The 18,457-nt window shown below is 47.0% G+C and overlaps 1 protein-coding gene across 3 annotated transcripts in view; it reads right to left on the bottom strand.

Annotated features, from left to right (window-relative positions):
- Positions 1-18,457, bottom strand: part of CSNK1G1 (casein kinase 1 gamma 1) — a 77,247-nt gene that overhangs the window by 33,932 nt on the left and 24,858 nt on the right. For all 3 annotated transcript variants that reach the window (XM_041469019.1, XM_041469020.1, XM_041469021.1), the window contains exons 3-4: positions 13,919-13,959; positions 9,645-9,714 (exon numbers count right to left, since the gene is read on the bottom strand). In XM_041469019.1, the coding sequence (XP_041324953.1) occupies positions 9,645-9,714; positions 13,919-13,959 (111 nt within the window). The remainder of the gene's footprint in view (positions 1-9,644; positions 9,715-13,918; positions 13,960-18,457) is intronic.

The raw sequence follows: 18,457 nt of genomic DNA, 5'->3' as shown, positions 1-18,457 counted from the left end.
GGACTTGATGGGTTGAGAGGGATTCTCTTCCAACCTAAACAATTCCGTGACTCTGCTCCACTGCAGGTCACATACCTGTGTGAGCTCTGCCAGAGCACATCTGGGAGCCCAACTGGGCTCTGCTGCTTAAGAACACCCACAAAAAGCCAACCAAAAAGAAAGAAAGAAACCAACAAAGAAACAAATTCCCTCACTCCACCCCCCAAAAAATAAAAAAAAATCCAAGGAGCAACTGGAAGTTGCTCCTGATCAGTTTTCCTTCGCTGTGCAATTGCTCAGCCCTACCTGCTGAGGGAGTTGAGATGGGGCCCTTGGTAATTTTGTTTTCTTTTGAGAACAAATTCATAGAATCATGGAATACCCTGTGCTGGAAGGGACTTACAAGGACCAACAAGTCCAGCTTCTGTCCCTGCACGGACACCCCAACAATCCCACCCTGTGCCTGAGAGCATTTTCCAAACACTCCTGAGCTGTGGCAGCCCTGGCACCATGATCATTCCCTGGGGAGCCTGGGCAGTGCCCCATCACCCTCTGGGGGAAGAACCTTTTCCCAATATCCAACCTAAACCTCCTTAACACAGCTCCAGCTATTCCCTCAGATGGTGCTCCTGGTGCCAGGGAGCAGAGATCAGAACTGCCCCTCAGCAACATGTTATGCACACAAAGTGATGCATGTTAATGACATCACAGCTATAATCTCAAGAAAAATCAACAACAAGAGTTCTTGGTTGCTCAGCAGCACTCACTCCAGAAGCAGTACCAGGGAAGAAGCTACTTCTGGGCAGATGAAAAATGCTACAAAAGCAGCAAAACCAAATTGCTTGTGCTGAATTGCTCCTCTGCTGCCCAGAGAACCATTTTGCTTTGATCACACCAAGTCCCAGGTGGCTCCTGCTCTTCCTCAGCTCATCTCCATAGGAGACTGTTGGCTGGAGGAGAGCTTTTCCCTGCTTCCTCCCCAGCTGCACACCGGGGTGACACTTCCACGATGACAGTGCAGGAGGCTCTGACAGCCTGAGCTGCGGCCACAGACTGAGCAGGGGCCACAGTCAGTGTCACCAGGACACCACAGCGACCTAAGGCATATAACAGGCAGGATTTGTCCTGGATCCAACAGCATTTTTAACTGGGGTGGCAGATCAGGGGTCAGATCCAGCTGGATAAAGCTGACAGAGGTGTTGGACACGTACCTTTGGGTGCTCAGAGGAAGATGATGCTCGGCCTTGCTCAGGCAGCTGAAGGCCAGATTCCCACCAGACTGTGGTGGGACAATCTGGTGCCATTTCTGGCAGCACATCCCTATGTGTCACCCCAGAGCTGTGCTGGGATCTTCCTGCAAAGCTGTGGGTGCTACTCAGGCCCCCAGAACTCACACTGGTCCCACTGGGAGGGTGGATTTTTGCAGGTTTGCCCCTGCAGCAGCATCAAAGTAGAAAGTGATGGATAAAAATCAAATGCACGTAAACTCTCCACAACAAAGCAAGAGATTGGCATCCATCAGTCCCATCACTACTGTAGGATTGGAGGGAAAAAGGGATTTTTCACATGAGTAGGAAAGTGTTACCCACACTTTTTACCACCCAGGTCCTTCCAGCCTGAGGGAAAACCTCCCACTCCCTCTCATGGCAGGAGAACCTGCTGCAAACAGAAGTTCAGAGGTGCTAAATCAGATCCTGCCTCCAGATACCATCTCTGTTTCACCTTGAGAGAGTCAAGTAAGAGCGGGTAGGAACTTTCAGATGGAAAAATTATTACTAAACTTCAGAACTCCAGCCTGACCCATCTCATTCAGGCAGAGCCTGTGGCTTATCTTTTAGCAATGAGAGGTTTTCCAATAGCAGGCAGGGCACAGCTCCAAAACACAAATTCCAACCCCATTGGAGAGCCTGTCTGGGAGGTGGGCAGCCCTCCATAAGAGGACTTCCCTGGCACAGCTCAGGGTTTCACCTTAGAAATCTCCAGTGTGTGTAGCATGCCTCTGCTGCACTGGAAGGGATACCACTAAATCCAGCACCCACCTTCCCAAGGGGAAAGAGCTTTGGATCAGGGCAGTGCTCAACACAGCAGCCCCCCTAAAAACTGATTTTATAGCTTTAAACCTCAATTGGTTCCTAAGTGCAGCATCCCCATGGCTTGAAGAATGTTCACAGAAGGGACAGGAAAGGGGGACAAGGAGAACAACCAACCAGCTCCTAATCCTTATTAATTATCCTGGCTCTCATTGCCAAACTGGGTTTTTCATTCAATGTAAATATAAAATTCCAAAGTTTATCTTCAAACATCACGTATCATGTGGACTCCCTATCCCTGGAATTTTTCAAGTCCAGGTTGGACAGGGCTTGGAGCAGCCTGGGAGAGTGGAATGTGTCCCTGCCCATGGCAGGGAATGGAATGAGATGAGCATTAAGGTCCCTCCCAACCCAACCCAGTCTGTGGCCACGTGGTCTTCACCTCCCCACTCGGATGGCTGAGGACCCCCAGTTCCCAAGCACAGCTGGGCTGACAGCCAGCAAGGCATGTTTCAGCTCAGGGTCTGCCAGAAGGTACCAGAAGCAGCACAGAGACCTTGATGATGAAATGTCTGTCCCTCTCCTTGAGTCCTGCTGGATCCTCAGAGCAAAGCACATCCCACAACCCACAACCTGCTCTCAGTGGATGTTTCTGACCATCTGCAGAACCCACTGAGGCATCTGGGATGACCTGGATGAGTCCAGCTGCCACAGCTTTCTGGCCATGTCAGGCTTCAAGGAAAAGTGTCTCCAGGAAAGGCATTTTCCAGCTTCCCAGCATCCTGCTGCTCCCCTTCAGTGGCTGGTGCTTGATTTGGAGTTGCTGCCTGGAGTTACTGGTGTTTGATTTGTGATTACTGCCACAAATACCGGAAGAGTAGGAGATGCAGGAGGACTTTTCGGAACATAAAAAGGAAACTGCCCTAATCTCATATTCAAATATTAATGGCCTTGCTTTAAAAGCATCTGATAACTTCCAATTGACAAAACCTAAATTTAGCACAAGGAAGTCAAAACTTCTGATGCTGAGATGCTGAAATGTGCGCATTCAGGAAGCCCTTCCTAACAAGGGAATGGCCACATGAAAGAAAAGCCATGTATTTTTAAACAGTGAAACATAATTCTCTGGAGATCAACAGCAAGCCAGCCCTGAAAGCAGCAGGGTCTAACTGAGCACTTTACAGTAATCCACTACATTTCATTCTGCAATTCAAAAGATTGGAAGTCCTGGAGCCCTCAGGTTCAAGCTCATTGGACTACTCTGACTTTACAATGAAGCTGCTGATCACCATTCCTTAATATGCAGCTCAGCCTTAGGGTTTCCAATTTTTGCCTAAAAACATCTTCAGTAGAATGAAGCTGTATCTCCATTGCTGAGTATCTCCCACCTCTGACCAAGGGCACACTTCTGTGCAGGATTTGAGAATGGAGCCGTCTTTCCTCGTTGGTAGAAAATTAACCCAACATCTTTAAACCTTCAAGTCTACTGCAGGCATCTGAGGAAGGGAATGAGTGACATGAGATGTGTCCCAAAGCTGTTTCCTTGTAAAGAGATGTCAGTTTTGGATCACCTTGCACAGATGAGTCACTTATTAAATACTTACAGTCACTGAACACTGGCAATATAAAATATTTCCAGTATTTCAAAGGAGGAGGCTGCAGTGCTCATCCAGAGTGTTGTAGTGTGACAGGTATGAACAAACCCATACAATGACTAGGACACAAAACACCTTAGGTGACAGCCACGTGTTGCTCCACACAAGTCCAAATTGACTTTGGGGTGCAAAGGGCAATCCTTGGAAGAGTCCAGGTTGGACAGAGTTCTGAGCAAGCTGGTCTAGTGGAAGGTGTGCCCATATGGCCACAAGAGGAGCTTTAAGGTCCCTTCCAATCCAAACCACTCAGTGATTTTATGACCATCCCCACCCAGCAGCTCCATCCCCCAAAACCAGCCCGCTGCTGAGGAGCGACCTGGCTCAGCTCCTGGCCACAGCAATGCTTCCATCCAGGTGGCAAATACGAGTGGGAATTCTGGAGATTACACTGACTGTGGCCACTGTTAATGGGCATGTTCACACTTCTTAATTACACACGGGTGGGACCACTTGCACTAACCCTCCCTGCCATGGCCTGGAGTTACTCCTGCTCCCTCGGGGCAGAGAGTCGTGCACAACGACCTCCCATAAAATTGTGCTGTTGGCAGCTCCACCACGGAGACTTGTTTACATCCATCCTGTAACGAGCTTTACCAAAATGACCCATAATTGCCACGTGAATGACAGCATTGTGCAACTGGCACGGAAAGAATTTCTTCATAAAGCACATCGATACATACGAAGTGCGTGTGGGTAAAAGCAAGAGCAACACAGAAAAAGGTGCTCAACACGAGCAGTCCCGACAGGAGAGCTCCATAGGCAGCATGGATAGCAGACAGCTCAGCCACACTGAGGAATATATATGCAAATATTGACTAGACTATGCAAAGGATTGGTTATTTATAACACCTTCATTTCCCTCAGTCCTACCTCCTGACAAGTAAACAGACTGCTTCGCTCTGGTGAGTTGTGCAACACAGAGAGATCCCAAAGTAAACACACAGACTCCATACTTCATTAGAGGTGAACTTGTTTACAGAGCAGGAATTCAAACAAAACCACAGAAAACCCGTCAATATTCTATATGTACTGACACAGCCCTCCCTGACTCAGAACGTTCTGCTCCTACACTGTGACTCATCCACTGCGTGGGCTGGGGACAGCAGAGATCTCGGTTTCCTGGGATTCTCCAGCGTATCAGACTCCTCTTCTGCTCCCCACCACGCCACTGTGGAGGTTTGTGACGTCCCACATCCCCTTTTCAGCGTTACCTGCCCGTGCTGGGAGTGACCGCTGCCTGCAGAGCCGTGGCACAGAACCCAGCGCACGGCTGCCACACGTCTGAATGAATCACATGTGCCAAGGTGGGACTCTCAGGGCTGGGGGAAGGTGTGACTCATCTGCCAGCTGATACAAAAATAAACTACTACTGAATCAAAAATGCATGACTCCTGCACACGATGTGCACAGGCAGAAGCTGTCACTATGTGGAAGCAGCCAAAAGAAACCCAGAAGCATGCAGTGCTCCATTTTACCTTCCAAAGGTGATGCTTACAGGCAAAGGACTTCTTTTTCCCTGGAAAATAGCCTCTGTTTGCAGCCACTCGCCCTGGCCCACCCTGGCCACCCAAGCTAGAAATTTGCAAATTTTGCTGGATTTCTCCAAAACTAAAGTGGTCAGAATCCAGGCCCCTGCAAGTCCTCAGAGCCCTAACCGCATTCCACATGGCCTTAACAGGGAGAGATGCCAGAGGTGCTTTGAAATGTGGTAACAAATCCCAGAATAGTTAGGGTTGGAAGGGACCTTAAAGTCCATCTCATTTTACCCCCTCATGGGCAGGGACACCTTTCACTACACCAAGTTGTTCCAAGCCACATCCAACCTGGCTTTGCACTTCCAGGGATGGGACAACCTGTGTCAGGGCCTCACCACCTCACTGCCCAGAATTCCTTCCCAATATCCCATCTATCCCTGCCCTCTGGCAATGGGAAACCATTTCCCCTTGTCCTGTCCCTCCAAGCCCTTGTCCCCAGTCCCTCTCCAGCTCTCCTGGAGCCCCTTCAGGCCCTGGCAGGGGTTCAGAGGTTTCCCTGGAGCCTTCTCTTGTCCAGGTGAGCACTCCCAGGTCTCCCAGCCTGGCTCCAGCCCCTGAAACATTTCTGTGCCCTCCTCTAGACTTCTTCTTGCAGCTCCTAAAAAGAAGATTAGATTCTTCTAATCTGGAATCAGACTCAGAAAGACCATTCTTGTTATCCACAGGCAAACAGAGCCCACAGGACACAGCCAATGGAATCCCTGAGACCCTGGTGTGCCACCAGCAGGACCCAGCTGCTGCAGGACTCCTGCTAGCCATGGAAAAAGCAGTTGATTTTACTCATCCCAAACCAAAGCAGGAGGGTCCTGGGATGCTGCTGGCTGTGCAGGGGGCAGTTCAAGCAAAGCCAAAGCTTTGTCCTTTGGTAACTGCCCAGGAAGTTGAACCATTCTGGGAGCTGGGTCTGTTTGACCATGGACAAATAACTCAGTTTATTTCACAAACTTCAAAGTACAGAGGACAAATGGCATGCTTAAATGATTTATCCAGTACCAGAAACGTGTTGGAGACTTGAATGATCCTGACTCCAGTCAGGATGCTGGAGCAATGTGGCTTTTAGGACAAAAACCAATCAGGAAACAGTTCAGTACAACACTGGCATTAGAGCACTGATGAGAGCAACGCAACTAGTTTGCACAGAGATTATTAAAACTACTTCAATTACCTTGGTGAGCAAATGGATCATATCCCAGACTACTTAAAACCTAAATGAAGTACATTTCCTAAAGGAAAGGTGTCCTTTCCTGAGACACCCTATGGATTGACCATCAGGTCTCTGACTCCATGCCCGAGCTTTGCTGGTTTGTTTTGCTGCTCACATGAAGGTAAAGCGCTCAGCACTATTTTAGGTTATTAGATATTTAATTCCACGGTGAGAAAGAAGAAGCTAGCAGATGGTCACTGTGCAGCAGGGCCTTGCTCGACTTCTGCGGGGAGAAATGTTCAAGGAAGAGTCACGAAAATCCGTTTCTATGCGCAAACATTCCTCCAGTTAGAGGAAGGGAATTACAGGGGAGCTCTTATCTTCCCTAAAACAAGAAGGCACTAAAACATTAGAGACAACATCAAATATCCAAAGCAGCACATCAGAGACATCTGTTAGTTGGGTACTCCTGACTCAGGACTTTCTCTGAATCCACTGGATCCATCCACCAGTATTGAGCAGCTCTGAAAAGCACCAAGAGCAGCCACATTCCTACAGTTTAGATCCCTTTGACAAACTTCTCCCTGCTCCATCACTTAATCTAGTGAGAAGCATCTTAAGATGTCTGAGACACATGAAATCCAGTCTGCTCCTTTGCTAATCCAAGATGACTAGGGGTTCTCATCCGAGCCACGTGGCAGGCAGAGGAACTGGAGCTGCTGGGAGGGAACAGATGCAACTTCAGTGCCCTGTCAGAAAGTCTTGGAACATGGAAGCTGATGGAGCACGTGGCACAGGGAGACACAGAGCCACTGCTAAAGGAAGAGGCAGTTATCACATCCTCTGTTCATGTGGAAACATCTCAGCTCATCTCAGGATTTAGCTTATGAATTACTGGGCTATTTGCTACTTTGTCCAACTGCACCAAGGGAAATGCAAAACTTCACTGAATAGCTTAGAAAAAGGAAAAAAAAAAGACTATTTTCACTAGTTTTTGATGATGTCAAGTGAAGCAGGTTATTGATACCCACATACATCCTTCAGGCACCGGCCAAGTAGGTTGGTCCCTTCCAGCCTAAGTTTTCCTCTGACTGCTACCCAAGAGTAACACATTTAAAAATGTTTATTCTGAACATCCATGAAGGAAATCACCATTAAAACTCTCCTTACTGGAAAAACATCCCTCATTTTTCTCCCAAAGCCGCATGTGATGACAATTCTGAGATCTCAGAGCTCACTGGGACCATCTGGCTGCGCACGCAGTTGACCCGCTGAGCCGCCGAGGGGACGAGGTGGCTCCCGCGGTGTCACAACAGCTCCCTCTGCTCGCCCTCCTCCAGCTAACAGTGGGAGCTGCAGCCAGACACGTCATTTGGCAGGATTAATTGGCTAATTTATTGAGCAGAATGTCACATGCAACGCTACTGTTGCTCTCTCTGAGTCATGCACACCATGTGTTCGGATACTTCTAGTCTTCGTTTGGCAGGTGTAGGACAATTCCAAGGAACCAAACATCCCTACTGGAAGTTCAAGCCTGGCTGTTTGAGCAGTTCCAGAGCAAGGACCATTACTAGCAACATCACTGAGAACAAGCTCCTCTATTACCCCAATGTTGGCACTTATTTATCTGTTTTTCCAGCCAGGCACTCTTCCCAAGTCAAGCCTCTCTGCTCCCGGCAGCTTGACTCCACCAAAATTTGTTTTGTGTGGATTTCAGGTTTCATGGTGAGACCAGAATTGCAGTTCACATCCTCCTTGAAGTCAAGTCTTGGCCAATTTCCAATTGTTTTAGCAAAACTGCAGCACAAGAGCTAAAGGCATCCAACAGCTCATGAGAGCTGGGTGTGCAACACCCGTGGGACCACACAGAGAGGAAACAGTCAGGTTGTTCAGGAGCCTTCCCAAGAGTCCCTTGACAAATGCTCCAAGACTGCAGATCCAAGACTAGGAAGGAATTCCTCCCTGTGAGGGTGGTGAGGCCCTGGCACAGGCTGCCCAGAGCAGCTGTGGCTGCCCCATCCCTGGAAGGCCTCATCCCAAGGCCAGATTGGATGAGGCTTGGAGCAAACTGGGATGGTGGGAGGTGTCCCTGCCCATGGCAGGGGGTGAAATGAGATGGGCTTTAAGGTCCCTTCCAACCCAAACCATTCCATGAATGCTCTGAGCGGGTAAATATTACAGGATGGAAAGCTTAAATTCTTTAGGAACAGGGGAAAACCTAAAAAATACTTCATCTGACCAAAATAAAGCCACTCCTTCAAATTTTGATCAGTTTTATAATTTCAGAATCTTTAAAAGAGTGGAAGGGAGCCAAGAGGTGTAGAAAAAGCAGACTGGGATTCATTCATGTGTCACAAGACATGTAGGCTGGGGTATCCCAGAAATCACAAGCACCAACAGAACTCCAGCAGAAGTTCAACTTAGTATCTTGGTAATATATTATTACCAAAGTATTTCTGGATGTCCATCAGACATCCTCTGCAGGTGGAAGCTGGGTCCATTCAGTGAAAACAGGAAAAATAAAATCAGAAGTATAAAAAAACTACAGTAATGTAAGAAACTTGTCAAAACCTGAAGTCAATACAGGATCAATGCACAGAAGGAGAAGAGAAGGTTGTTGCTTCTCAGAGACTTCCCTGAGCAGTGCAACACCCTGCACGAGGCTGTGGAAATCCTTGGCATGGGAAACAGCACATGCTAAAAGGCTCTTCAAGCTTAAAAAACAACCATAAATTCAGGGAAGAAAAATCCAAAAACTGTTAGACACAACTCAAGCTCTGCATCAGGGACATCAGAGACTGCCAGAAAAAAATGTATAAAAAATTCTACCTTTGGCTGATCCTGCTCTATTTTCTCCTGTTTGCTGTAGATCCTGATTGCACAGAGGAGCTGTGGGGCTTGTGGATGCTTTTATGATTTAACAAGTAAAAATGAAAACAATTTCCTAGGTTTAGACTTTAGATTACCTACATAAGAGGTGTTGTTCTATACAAAAATAACTTTCCATCCATTGACAATTCCTGTTTTTTACAAGCACACTTACAGGAGCATTTCCATATCAGCAAATCCTCATAAGCTCAACATTTTAGGTCCACACAATTACCCAATATCATCATTATGACCCAATTTTCACCAAATCGCTTCCAAAACTTGTGTGAGGCTAAAAGGAATTGGCCCAGATCCCTAAGTTCAAGTCAGAGTTATACAACAAATACTATGGTGGTGTTTGATTTAATAAGGAAATCCCTTTATTAAAGAAATTTAATAAAACTTTTGGTAAGCTTAAGGTAGGTTTACTCACCTGCACTTCCAAGTTGTTTATAAAATCTGTATTCTAAATGAAGCTGTGGTGCCCGGGATTTAATTGGTTCCTAGAACAGTAATAAATAAATTGGTTAAAATCAGTTTGAGTGGAAGAAGTTCTGTCCTATACTTGAAGATTTGTGCATAATTAAAACACCCCAAACTGAAATTCTAACAACAGACTTCACCATTAAATGTCATTTAAATAAGAAAAGAACAAAAAGCAGTAAGATTTGCTCTCTGGAGGGGAAATAACGTCCTCATTTAAATACAAAGCTCATTCATTGCAGTGAAATTCAAGGATCATTCCATAGAGCTCCTGGTCCTTGAAGAACAACCCTGGACACTGGCAGAGGGAAGTCAAGGTTGCAAAAACTCAAGCCCCAGTTCACTCTGTGGGCACTGTGATTGCCCACAGTGCTTTTGCTGCTCTCCAGCCTGTATTTCTGAAAAATGTTGAGTCACACAAGTGTGTTTTAGATCAGACCACAGTTGCTCACAGCAAGCACCACAGTGCAGCCAGACAGCTGGGAAAAAGGAAGAACTCTCCCCCTCCTTGTGGCAGCTGTCAGTCAAACATCTTGAAACACTCAATAATATTCTATTTTTATCCACAAAACACACACAAAAAAAAAAAGGCAAGTCTGCAATGCACCCAAACCATCCCATTCATTAACTGTTACTCATCTGCATTTTACATCCAAGACTTAATGCCTACAATCCATCAAGGCATTAACGTGCAAGATTACAGAGGTTCTAAAAATATAAAGTTAATATGGAGAGGATTAAGAGACTGGAGTAATTACATTTGCAATAAAACTGTGCACTTGGGATAGGCATGGATGTGGGTTTCCCAACTGCCCAGGCAGCCTGGAGATAGGAGTTAATACTGGCCTCAATTTTTGTTGACCTCTAGTCTGCCCTGTAAGACTGATGTCCACAGTGGGTGTGAACTCCACAGTCAAGGCTTCTTTCTAAGTGTGCAGAAAGAATTGTGTACAGGAATTCAGGCAATTTGACTTGTAGCCAAGCTGTTCCTCATCAGCTCAAGTCATCCCATCCATTTCCCAGCAAGGGAAACGAATGTTCCTGGTTACTTCTCAGCTTAATCAGAATCAGTGAGATAGGAAAAGGCCTCCAAGGTCAGCAAATTCCTGATGTTTTAAAGCTCCAGAAGATAAAAATGACCAAATACTCAGCAAAATGTGAAAAAATATTCTGGAGGAAAAACTGAACCTACAACTAAAGCAAGCACAAAGCAACACACAAACAAGTTTGTTATATAAATCACACTTAAATTAAGATAATTGTTGGTGGCTTGAGGGAGGGTCTACAGACACCTGCAGAGCACAGGGATTCAGGGCAACAGGAACTCAGCATGTTCAGGGAATAGTTTATTTATCCAGACATGTAAAGGGGAAGGATTGATGCAGCAGGACATGACGCTGCTCATGACAAAATCAGGGGAGGCAGCCCTGAGCCGCTTGTGCATCAGGAGCTGCTGGAGCCAGAGCTCTGGACACTTGCCAGAGTCACGGCAGCTTCTGAGAAGATCATACCAGCACAGATGGTTGTCCTGTAGGCCAAGGGCTTAGGGATGATGGCAGATTTTGTGTTTGTAGTAAAAATAACTGAATTGCTACTGCCTAACAGAGAAAATCCACAGCTCGAACCAACGGCGTCATCATTGCTGCGAGGGGATGGCCTGGTACTTGTGCTCTGACTGCAGCTGGATGGCACCAGGCTGGCTGCTCCCAGGGAAGAAATTCCTCTTGTGGGCAGTGCAGCTTTGAAAACCCTCAGAAGAATAAACCAGATGCCCCTGACCAAGTAAGTCAGCTGAGGAGCAGGACCAGAAGCTACATGGTGACACCACACCCATCAACACAAGGACCAGTCTCCACTGCCAGCAATTTTCCAAGGTGTAGGCTGAGTCCCAAAAAGAAACCATGAGGCATTAGTTTGGAATTTCACAGCACTTTCTGATGGGCTCTTGGTATCCATCACACAATTCCCTCCTTTCCCAGCTCTAATGCTGTGATAGGAGGCAGGAATAGCTGAGACAGCAGGGCTGCAGTGGTGGAAGAGGATCTCACAGCTTGAAGGACTTGGAGCAGTGCTTTGAGTCAGTCCAACAATGAAGATAAAAGAAAATGTTGCCTATAAGCACATCTTACAGCTACTCCACCACTAATCCACAAATTATTTGAAGGATAAAGTAAATAGCAGTTAAGTCCACATGTAAGATAAATGTATTTGCTGCTGAGGAGGCTGAGTCATTCTTATTCCTGTGGAATTTTGTCTAAGATTAGGAGATCAAGAAAAGCCCATTTCTCCTACTGCTTCCTCCTTAAACTTCTCCAGAACAGAGTATGTATGTGAACACCTGGATGGCCATCCAATGGCAATTCCAGCCCCTCACACAAGAAGGACCTGAGATTTATAAGCCTGGATCACAACAGGGCAAATGAAACTGGAGAGTGGCGCAGAGTAACTGCTTTAACACTCAGTTATTTGGGGGGAAAAATAGTAAGAAAAATGAAGAAAGAATGTGACCAGAAAAACAGGTCAGACTGAGGCAGCCATGAGGCAATGCCATTGAGTCCTGCCATATGGAAAAGCTTCAGGTTACTGAGAGGTGTCACTGCAGCCACTTTTCTGAGAGAAAAAAGCACCCTTTGGACTAGTACAGCTGTGTTTTAACTTATGGTTTCCAATGCAACAGCTCTGTGAGATTACCTGTGGAAGCAAACTAGAAGCATTATTGCCTCAATAAAACACCTTGTCTGTGTACACAGCACATGTTCTGTGGTCTAAAAGCAACAATTCTGCTTTCTGATGTGCATCCATATCAAGGGCATCTCCTATGGAGCCAGGCTGGGAGAGCTGGGGGTGCTCACCTGGAGAGGACACAGGGAATGGCTTCCCACTCCAGAGGGCAGGGTTAGATGGAATGCTGGGAAGAAATTCTTCTCTGTGAGGGTGGTGAGGTCCTGGCACAGGTTGCCCAGAGATGGCTGCCCCATCTCTGGAAGAATCCAAGGCCAGGTTGGATGGGGCTTGGAGCAACCCGGGATAGTGGGAGGTGTCCTTGGTGTTCCACCATGGATGGCAAGGGGTGGAATGAGATGAACTTTAAGATCCCTTCCAGGATACTCAAACCAGTCTGGGATACTATGCTCCTGAATTCCTGTGCAGGCATTTATTTATTTACTTTAGGGAACATCTTCTGACATTTGCCAACAGGTGTGAAATCAAGTCCCTCCTGCAAAGCTGTAATTATTTTTCATCTACTAGACATCATAAGGGGAATGCCAGAGATATGGAATGTGAGGCACTCAAATGTGATCACAATTAATACACCAAATCCATCCTGATTTTCTGTCACCAGAGTGGTTCCTGTCATTTTGCCAGATAGCATCAACTGGGCAAACTGGGGGGTTTGCTGCAGTGTCAATATAGCACCACAACTTTAACTTCAGATTTTAGGGCTTGGGTGACGTTTACAGAGTGTTCACATGAGAACTCAGCACATCAGGTGAAGACATGGAATCCGAAACCTCAAGGCACTGATGAAAGCTGAGTTTGCAGATAGGAAAAGTTAAGGTCTGAACACAAACTACTGGGCTGTGAGTTTATAAATGTGGAAGAGCTGCAAGTTAGGGAGTTCCCCATCTCCCAGATTCCACAGATGATGAGACTGTACCTTCTCTGCAACCCAAGGCAGCCAGAGGAAGGAGTGACCTTCACCAGGCTGGATCTTGTTTTGCCTGTTGCGTCTGCAGTCTCTCAGTATCACACCAGACCCAACTGTACTCTGCTCCCCCAGGGAATTTTAACCAAAGGAACACCCTCTTTCCTGCCTCTTGGCTCCAAAAACATGGACCACCAGGCTGCACAGTGCCATGCTCCTAACCAAACATTCTGACAGCTGGAGAATTCATGGAGTCCTGAATGGAAAGGTTTAAACCATGGAGCAGCAGGAGGTGCAAACCCACTACCAGAGCCCTTCACTGGGACCTGGGCAGAGGAACAAGGCTCTCACTGCTCTAAGACAGCTACAGATCCTTTAGCTACCAAAAACCTTCCAAAGGCGGAAGGATGGTTTTTTTTCCTTGCTTTTAGTGCTTTTAAGAACTTTGCTTAGTTTTAACAAGTCATTCCCAGCTGAGGGTGGGAGCAGCACTGAGCCCAGACTGAAAAACTTGCTTTTAGTCTGAATTTTGAAGATGAAGTATAAGTCATTTAAAGACACCTGAAGCTATTACTTACCAGTTTGATCGCTACATATTCATTGGTGTAGAGATTTTTACCTGCAAAGGGAGAAGAAAAAAAATCTTTTAGTTCCACATTCAACACTTGCAGCTTGAGGCACAATGAGAAATAATGACACTGATGCAAAGAGCTGTTTGCCCAATTCCCCCTGAAGTTCCTGCCTTTAACAAAGCATAAGCCTGAAAATAATCAAAATAATGAACAGTTTGCAGCAGTTTAGCAGGGAAGGCAAAAAACACCTTCCACTCAGCACAAGGCAATTGTATTTTATGGCAGCACTTTTGCTCCATGCACGTGTTAAAGGTGGTATCCCAGACACAGCAGGCTTTATTATCCATGATGCCAAAAAAGTCTGGGGGACAAAAAATGAAGAGTCAGAATGTCATTGCTTTTGGAAATGTCTTGGATCTGCTGGACACTCAACAATTTCATCCTGGGATGTGGAGGGAATTTCCCAAGGCTGATCATGCTTTGGGAAGCAGGAAGGGCAGGAGTGTGAGATGAGCACAACAAGCTGAGCTCAAATCCAGGTGCGCTGGACCAGAGCTGGGACCCACGTGCGCTACAGCCGGAGGGCAATTTTCCTCCAGGAGCCTGTCTGGTGTTTGAAGCAAGCCCTGGGCCTCCTCAGTGACGTGAGGCAGGGATGCACAGCTCTGTGTCACGGAGCATCTCTCCCTGTGTTCTGACACTGCCACTTATCGTGTCACTCAACGTCCTCTCTTCCCCTGCCAGGGAATTTGAGCAATCACTCCCCTCCACCTGGCTCATGCCTGACAGCAGCCTCTCCTGGAAGAGACACCACGGGGAAGGATGCTTGGGCAGTCCCTGGACCCCCTCTGTCCCCATCCCACTGTCCCCTTGGAGGAAGGAAGCCCCCACCACAAAAGCTCCCTGTGGATTTATTTAGGGAAAGCTTTGTCATCAGTGTCACTGCACAAGTCATGCTTTGACTGAGCAACTCTGAAATTCAGGAGCAATCCAGGATGGAAGTTATCAGGGCTTATTTGTAGCATTAGCTTTGCTCAGCTCTCTTACTCATTTATTTTCTAATTCCTGTAATGGATATTGATGCTGGGACAGTCCAGCTCTTGAGAAAGCCCAGGACATGGAGTGACATCATTCAGAGCAGGCAGGAGCTGGAGCAGCTCTTCCATATCCACATGAAAGCATTAAAAAACCTTCCATGTCCTCCTCAGCACAGGATACAACAGCACAGGGAGACTCAATAAAAATAAAGACATTATGAACATGGGAGAAGATATACAGTAATCTTTAAATCCTGAAATATCAGAGGAAATTCACTTTACTTTATAACAGCTTCATGTTTTCTGCATTTAACTTCTTTTGGTGCTTTCCCTGTTGTATCACTCAGGGTACTTCTGGCCTCTAAATGTGTGACTGGGTGTTTCCAGGCCCAGTCTGCACCAAGATTTATTTAACATCCCTCAGTAACAGAAGACATCATAGCTCCAACCTGTTTAGGTGATGCACAGGACAGGGATTTAAATGTGAGGTTAAATATCCTCAGAAGAGGTGTCTTCTGCCAGCAGAGCTGAAAGTTGAGCTCCAGCATTAACCCCATACACACAGTGGGGGTTTCCATGTATTTCTCTCCATCTTTTAGAAAAAGACATAATGCTATGCCCAGACTGGAACTAAGGGTAGAAAGGAGATTTTGCAGGAAGCATTGAAAGAGCTCACAGGCCAAATCCATGGAAAGCAGGTGGCAGATAAACCCCTCCACCCTGTGAGACAGACCAGGGCTCCAGCCAGCAGCTGCGGGGGAGAAGATGTGAGGACATTAAGGGAAGGAAATCTAAATAGACTTGGATTATCTGCTCTGCATTAGCTACCAGCAAATAAACCCCACTGGCAGCTCCAGCTTTATCTTGCTCCCTGAAACTGCCTCTTCCCTTCTTTGGATGGAAATCCCAGATTGGTTTGGGTTGGAAGGACCCTAAAGCCCATCCCATTCCACCCCTGCCATGGGCAGGGACACCTCCCACTAGCCCAAGGTGCTCCAAGCCCTGTCCAGCCTGGCCTTGGGCACTTCCAGGGATCCAGGGGCAGCCACAGCTGCTCTGGACAGCCTGTGCCAGGGCCTGCCCACCATCACAGGAAAGTATTTCTTCCCAATATTCCATTCTGGCAGTGGGAAGCCATTCCCCCTTGCTGTGGCACTCCAGGCCCTTGTCCCCAGTCCCTCTCCAGCTCTCCTGGAGCCCCTTCAGGCACTGGAAGGGGCCCCAAAATCTCCCTGGAGCCTTCTCCTCTCCAGGTGAGCACCCCCAGCTCTCCCAGCCTGGCCCCAGAGCAGAGGGGCTCCACCCTCAGAGCCTCTCCATGGCCTCTCTGGACTCTCTCCAGCAGCTCCAGTCCTGCTGCTGTTGGGGGTCCCAGAGCTGCAGACGGGAGCCCAGATATTTTTGCTCTAATTGAAACATTATCTGGCATTTTCAAAACAGTGTATAATTTAAAAATGATTTCTGGTACCATTTAAAAATGGCAGTTAACACATTTTTTCACCCTGCTTGAAACTGGGAAAAATGCTAGAAGAGCAGGAGGCCCCAAACCAGCAGAAAAGCTGCTTCTTTGTAGGTTGCCAGGTCAGAGCAGTTCCATTGAAACTGGGAAGGTGCTCCCAAAAGTGAGAATCGCTCAGCTGCCTCCCAGGCTGCAGTTTGAAGTCAGGAACTCTGCTTCAAAACAAGTAAACCAGCAAAATAAATAGTTAAACATGATCATAGCGTCTGATACTGGGGCTGTAATTCCAAAATAACAAGACATGATTTGACTGGAATGATGTTAGATGTGGAGGGCAGGGCAGGAGCAGGTCCTGGGAAGCACTTACACCAGGAGCTGTTAGTTTCAGACCTGCTGTAGAAGGCACAGCAAATCAAGCACGTCCCAAGTACCCAGTGATCTGGTCCCTGTGCAGATGCATCACTTTGGAGATGGATCTTTTTGGGCTTGTCTGCTGTCTCCAATCCTCTGTACATTCACCACATCTCACTGCCAGGGCCTTGAGAAATCCTCTTGGGGAAGTTTCCCACGTGAATGCTGGTGATGTAATGCATCCCTTCTCCTTTGGAGTATCACCTAATTGTCAGTGGAACTACCCAAAACTGAGCCATGGACTTACTGCTCCATAAAAAGCATTGCCTCAACTTGAAAGGCTTTTGCCAGCACAGTTACATCCTCTCAGTGTGCTACAGACCTGTGGTTAAGTGAAGGTGCAGCTCCTGCTCAGGGTTGTTTCAGTGGAGAGGTCACTGTCTCCTGTGAGCCTTTGCTCCTCCGTGCAACCTGCCCTGCCTGGGAGGAGGAGGGAGAGTACACCACTGCAGCTTGGACAGAGGGACAGCAAAACCAAGGGGGACAGCTCTGTCTGGAGCAAGCCAGCAGAGAGATTTTGGGGATTTACCCAAATCTTGGATGTCATGGCTGACCGCAGCACTCCAGACATTAATGGGTCAAATCCCTGTGAACCCCCAAATCCATGCAGGGTCTGACCTGGGGACTGGCTCTATATTCCTGCTAGTACACTGAGCCACTTTGGAAGCTCTTGTAGACCCTCTGCTCTGCAGCCTGTCTGCAGAAACAGCCCCTGCTTTACCCCACGTCAGTGTATTACTCTGGGCCAGATCACACAATCATTAATTTTGTAAAAGAACGTCCAAGATCATGAAGGCCAACATTCCAACAAGTCCCACCATTCCCACTAAACCACATCTCCTCCTTTTCTGAACACTTCCAGGGATGGTGACTTCAACTCTTCCCTGAGGAGCCTGCTCCAATGCTCATCCACCCTTTCAGTGAGGAATTTTTTTCCTAATATCCAGCCTTACCCTCCCCTGGCACAACTTGTGGCCATTTCCCCTGTCCTATCAAATGCTAAGTTTCATGTTCAGATCCCCATCTCAGCTCCTTGAGGGCTGGAATCCAACTGTGCTGCTCCAACATGCTCCAAAAAAGTCATGTCCTTGGGTGATCTGTATTTTCAGGAAGAAAGATCAACCCTGAGCAGTGAGCTGGATATATACAGCAAACAGCTTCATTAGGTAAGTGCTATCTCCCCCCTGAAGAATCAAACAAGAGCAGCTTAAACTGAAACACAACACCTCAAAAAAGAGAAATTCTTCAGGGAATTGGAAAAGCCTATTTTCCCTTTGCTTATCAGTGTATGACTTTGTTCTGCCTGTGATATTGGTGCTCAACTGCTCTGAAGCCATGTAAAAAATAGACAAAAAGCAGAGGGCACATCATTCATCTTCACAGGACAAAACTGTTATCAGAGACTTGTGTGCTCGGATTTCAGCTGCTGCCTCTCCTTCCCCCCAGCGATAATTACCATGGGCTGTGCAAGAGAAATAGCTGCTATTTGAGCAAACAGGAGCTCTTAAAGTGATAGTGACTGGCAAAAAGCAAGAGAAATTAAAAAAAATGAGTAATACAGATTCTCTAAGAACCTTACAACAAATTGTTGTTATCAGCACGTGTGGCTCATTGTCTAAATTTTTAGTAAACTAGCAT

This window comes from Pyrgilauda ruficollis, unplaced genomic scaffold, assembly GCF_017590135.1.
Source record: "Pyrgilauda ruficollis isolate IOZ18807 unplaced genomic scaffold, ASM1759013v1 scaffold23, whole genome shotgun sequence".
Lineage (NCBI taxonomy): Eukaryota > Metazoa > Chordata > Aves > Passeriformes > Passeridae > Pyrgilauda > Pyrgilauda ruficollis.
This window is presented reverse-complemented; position numbering and strand designations above follow the sequence as displayed.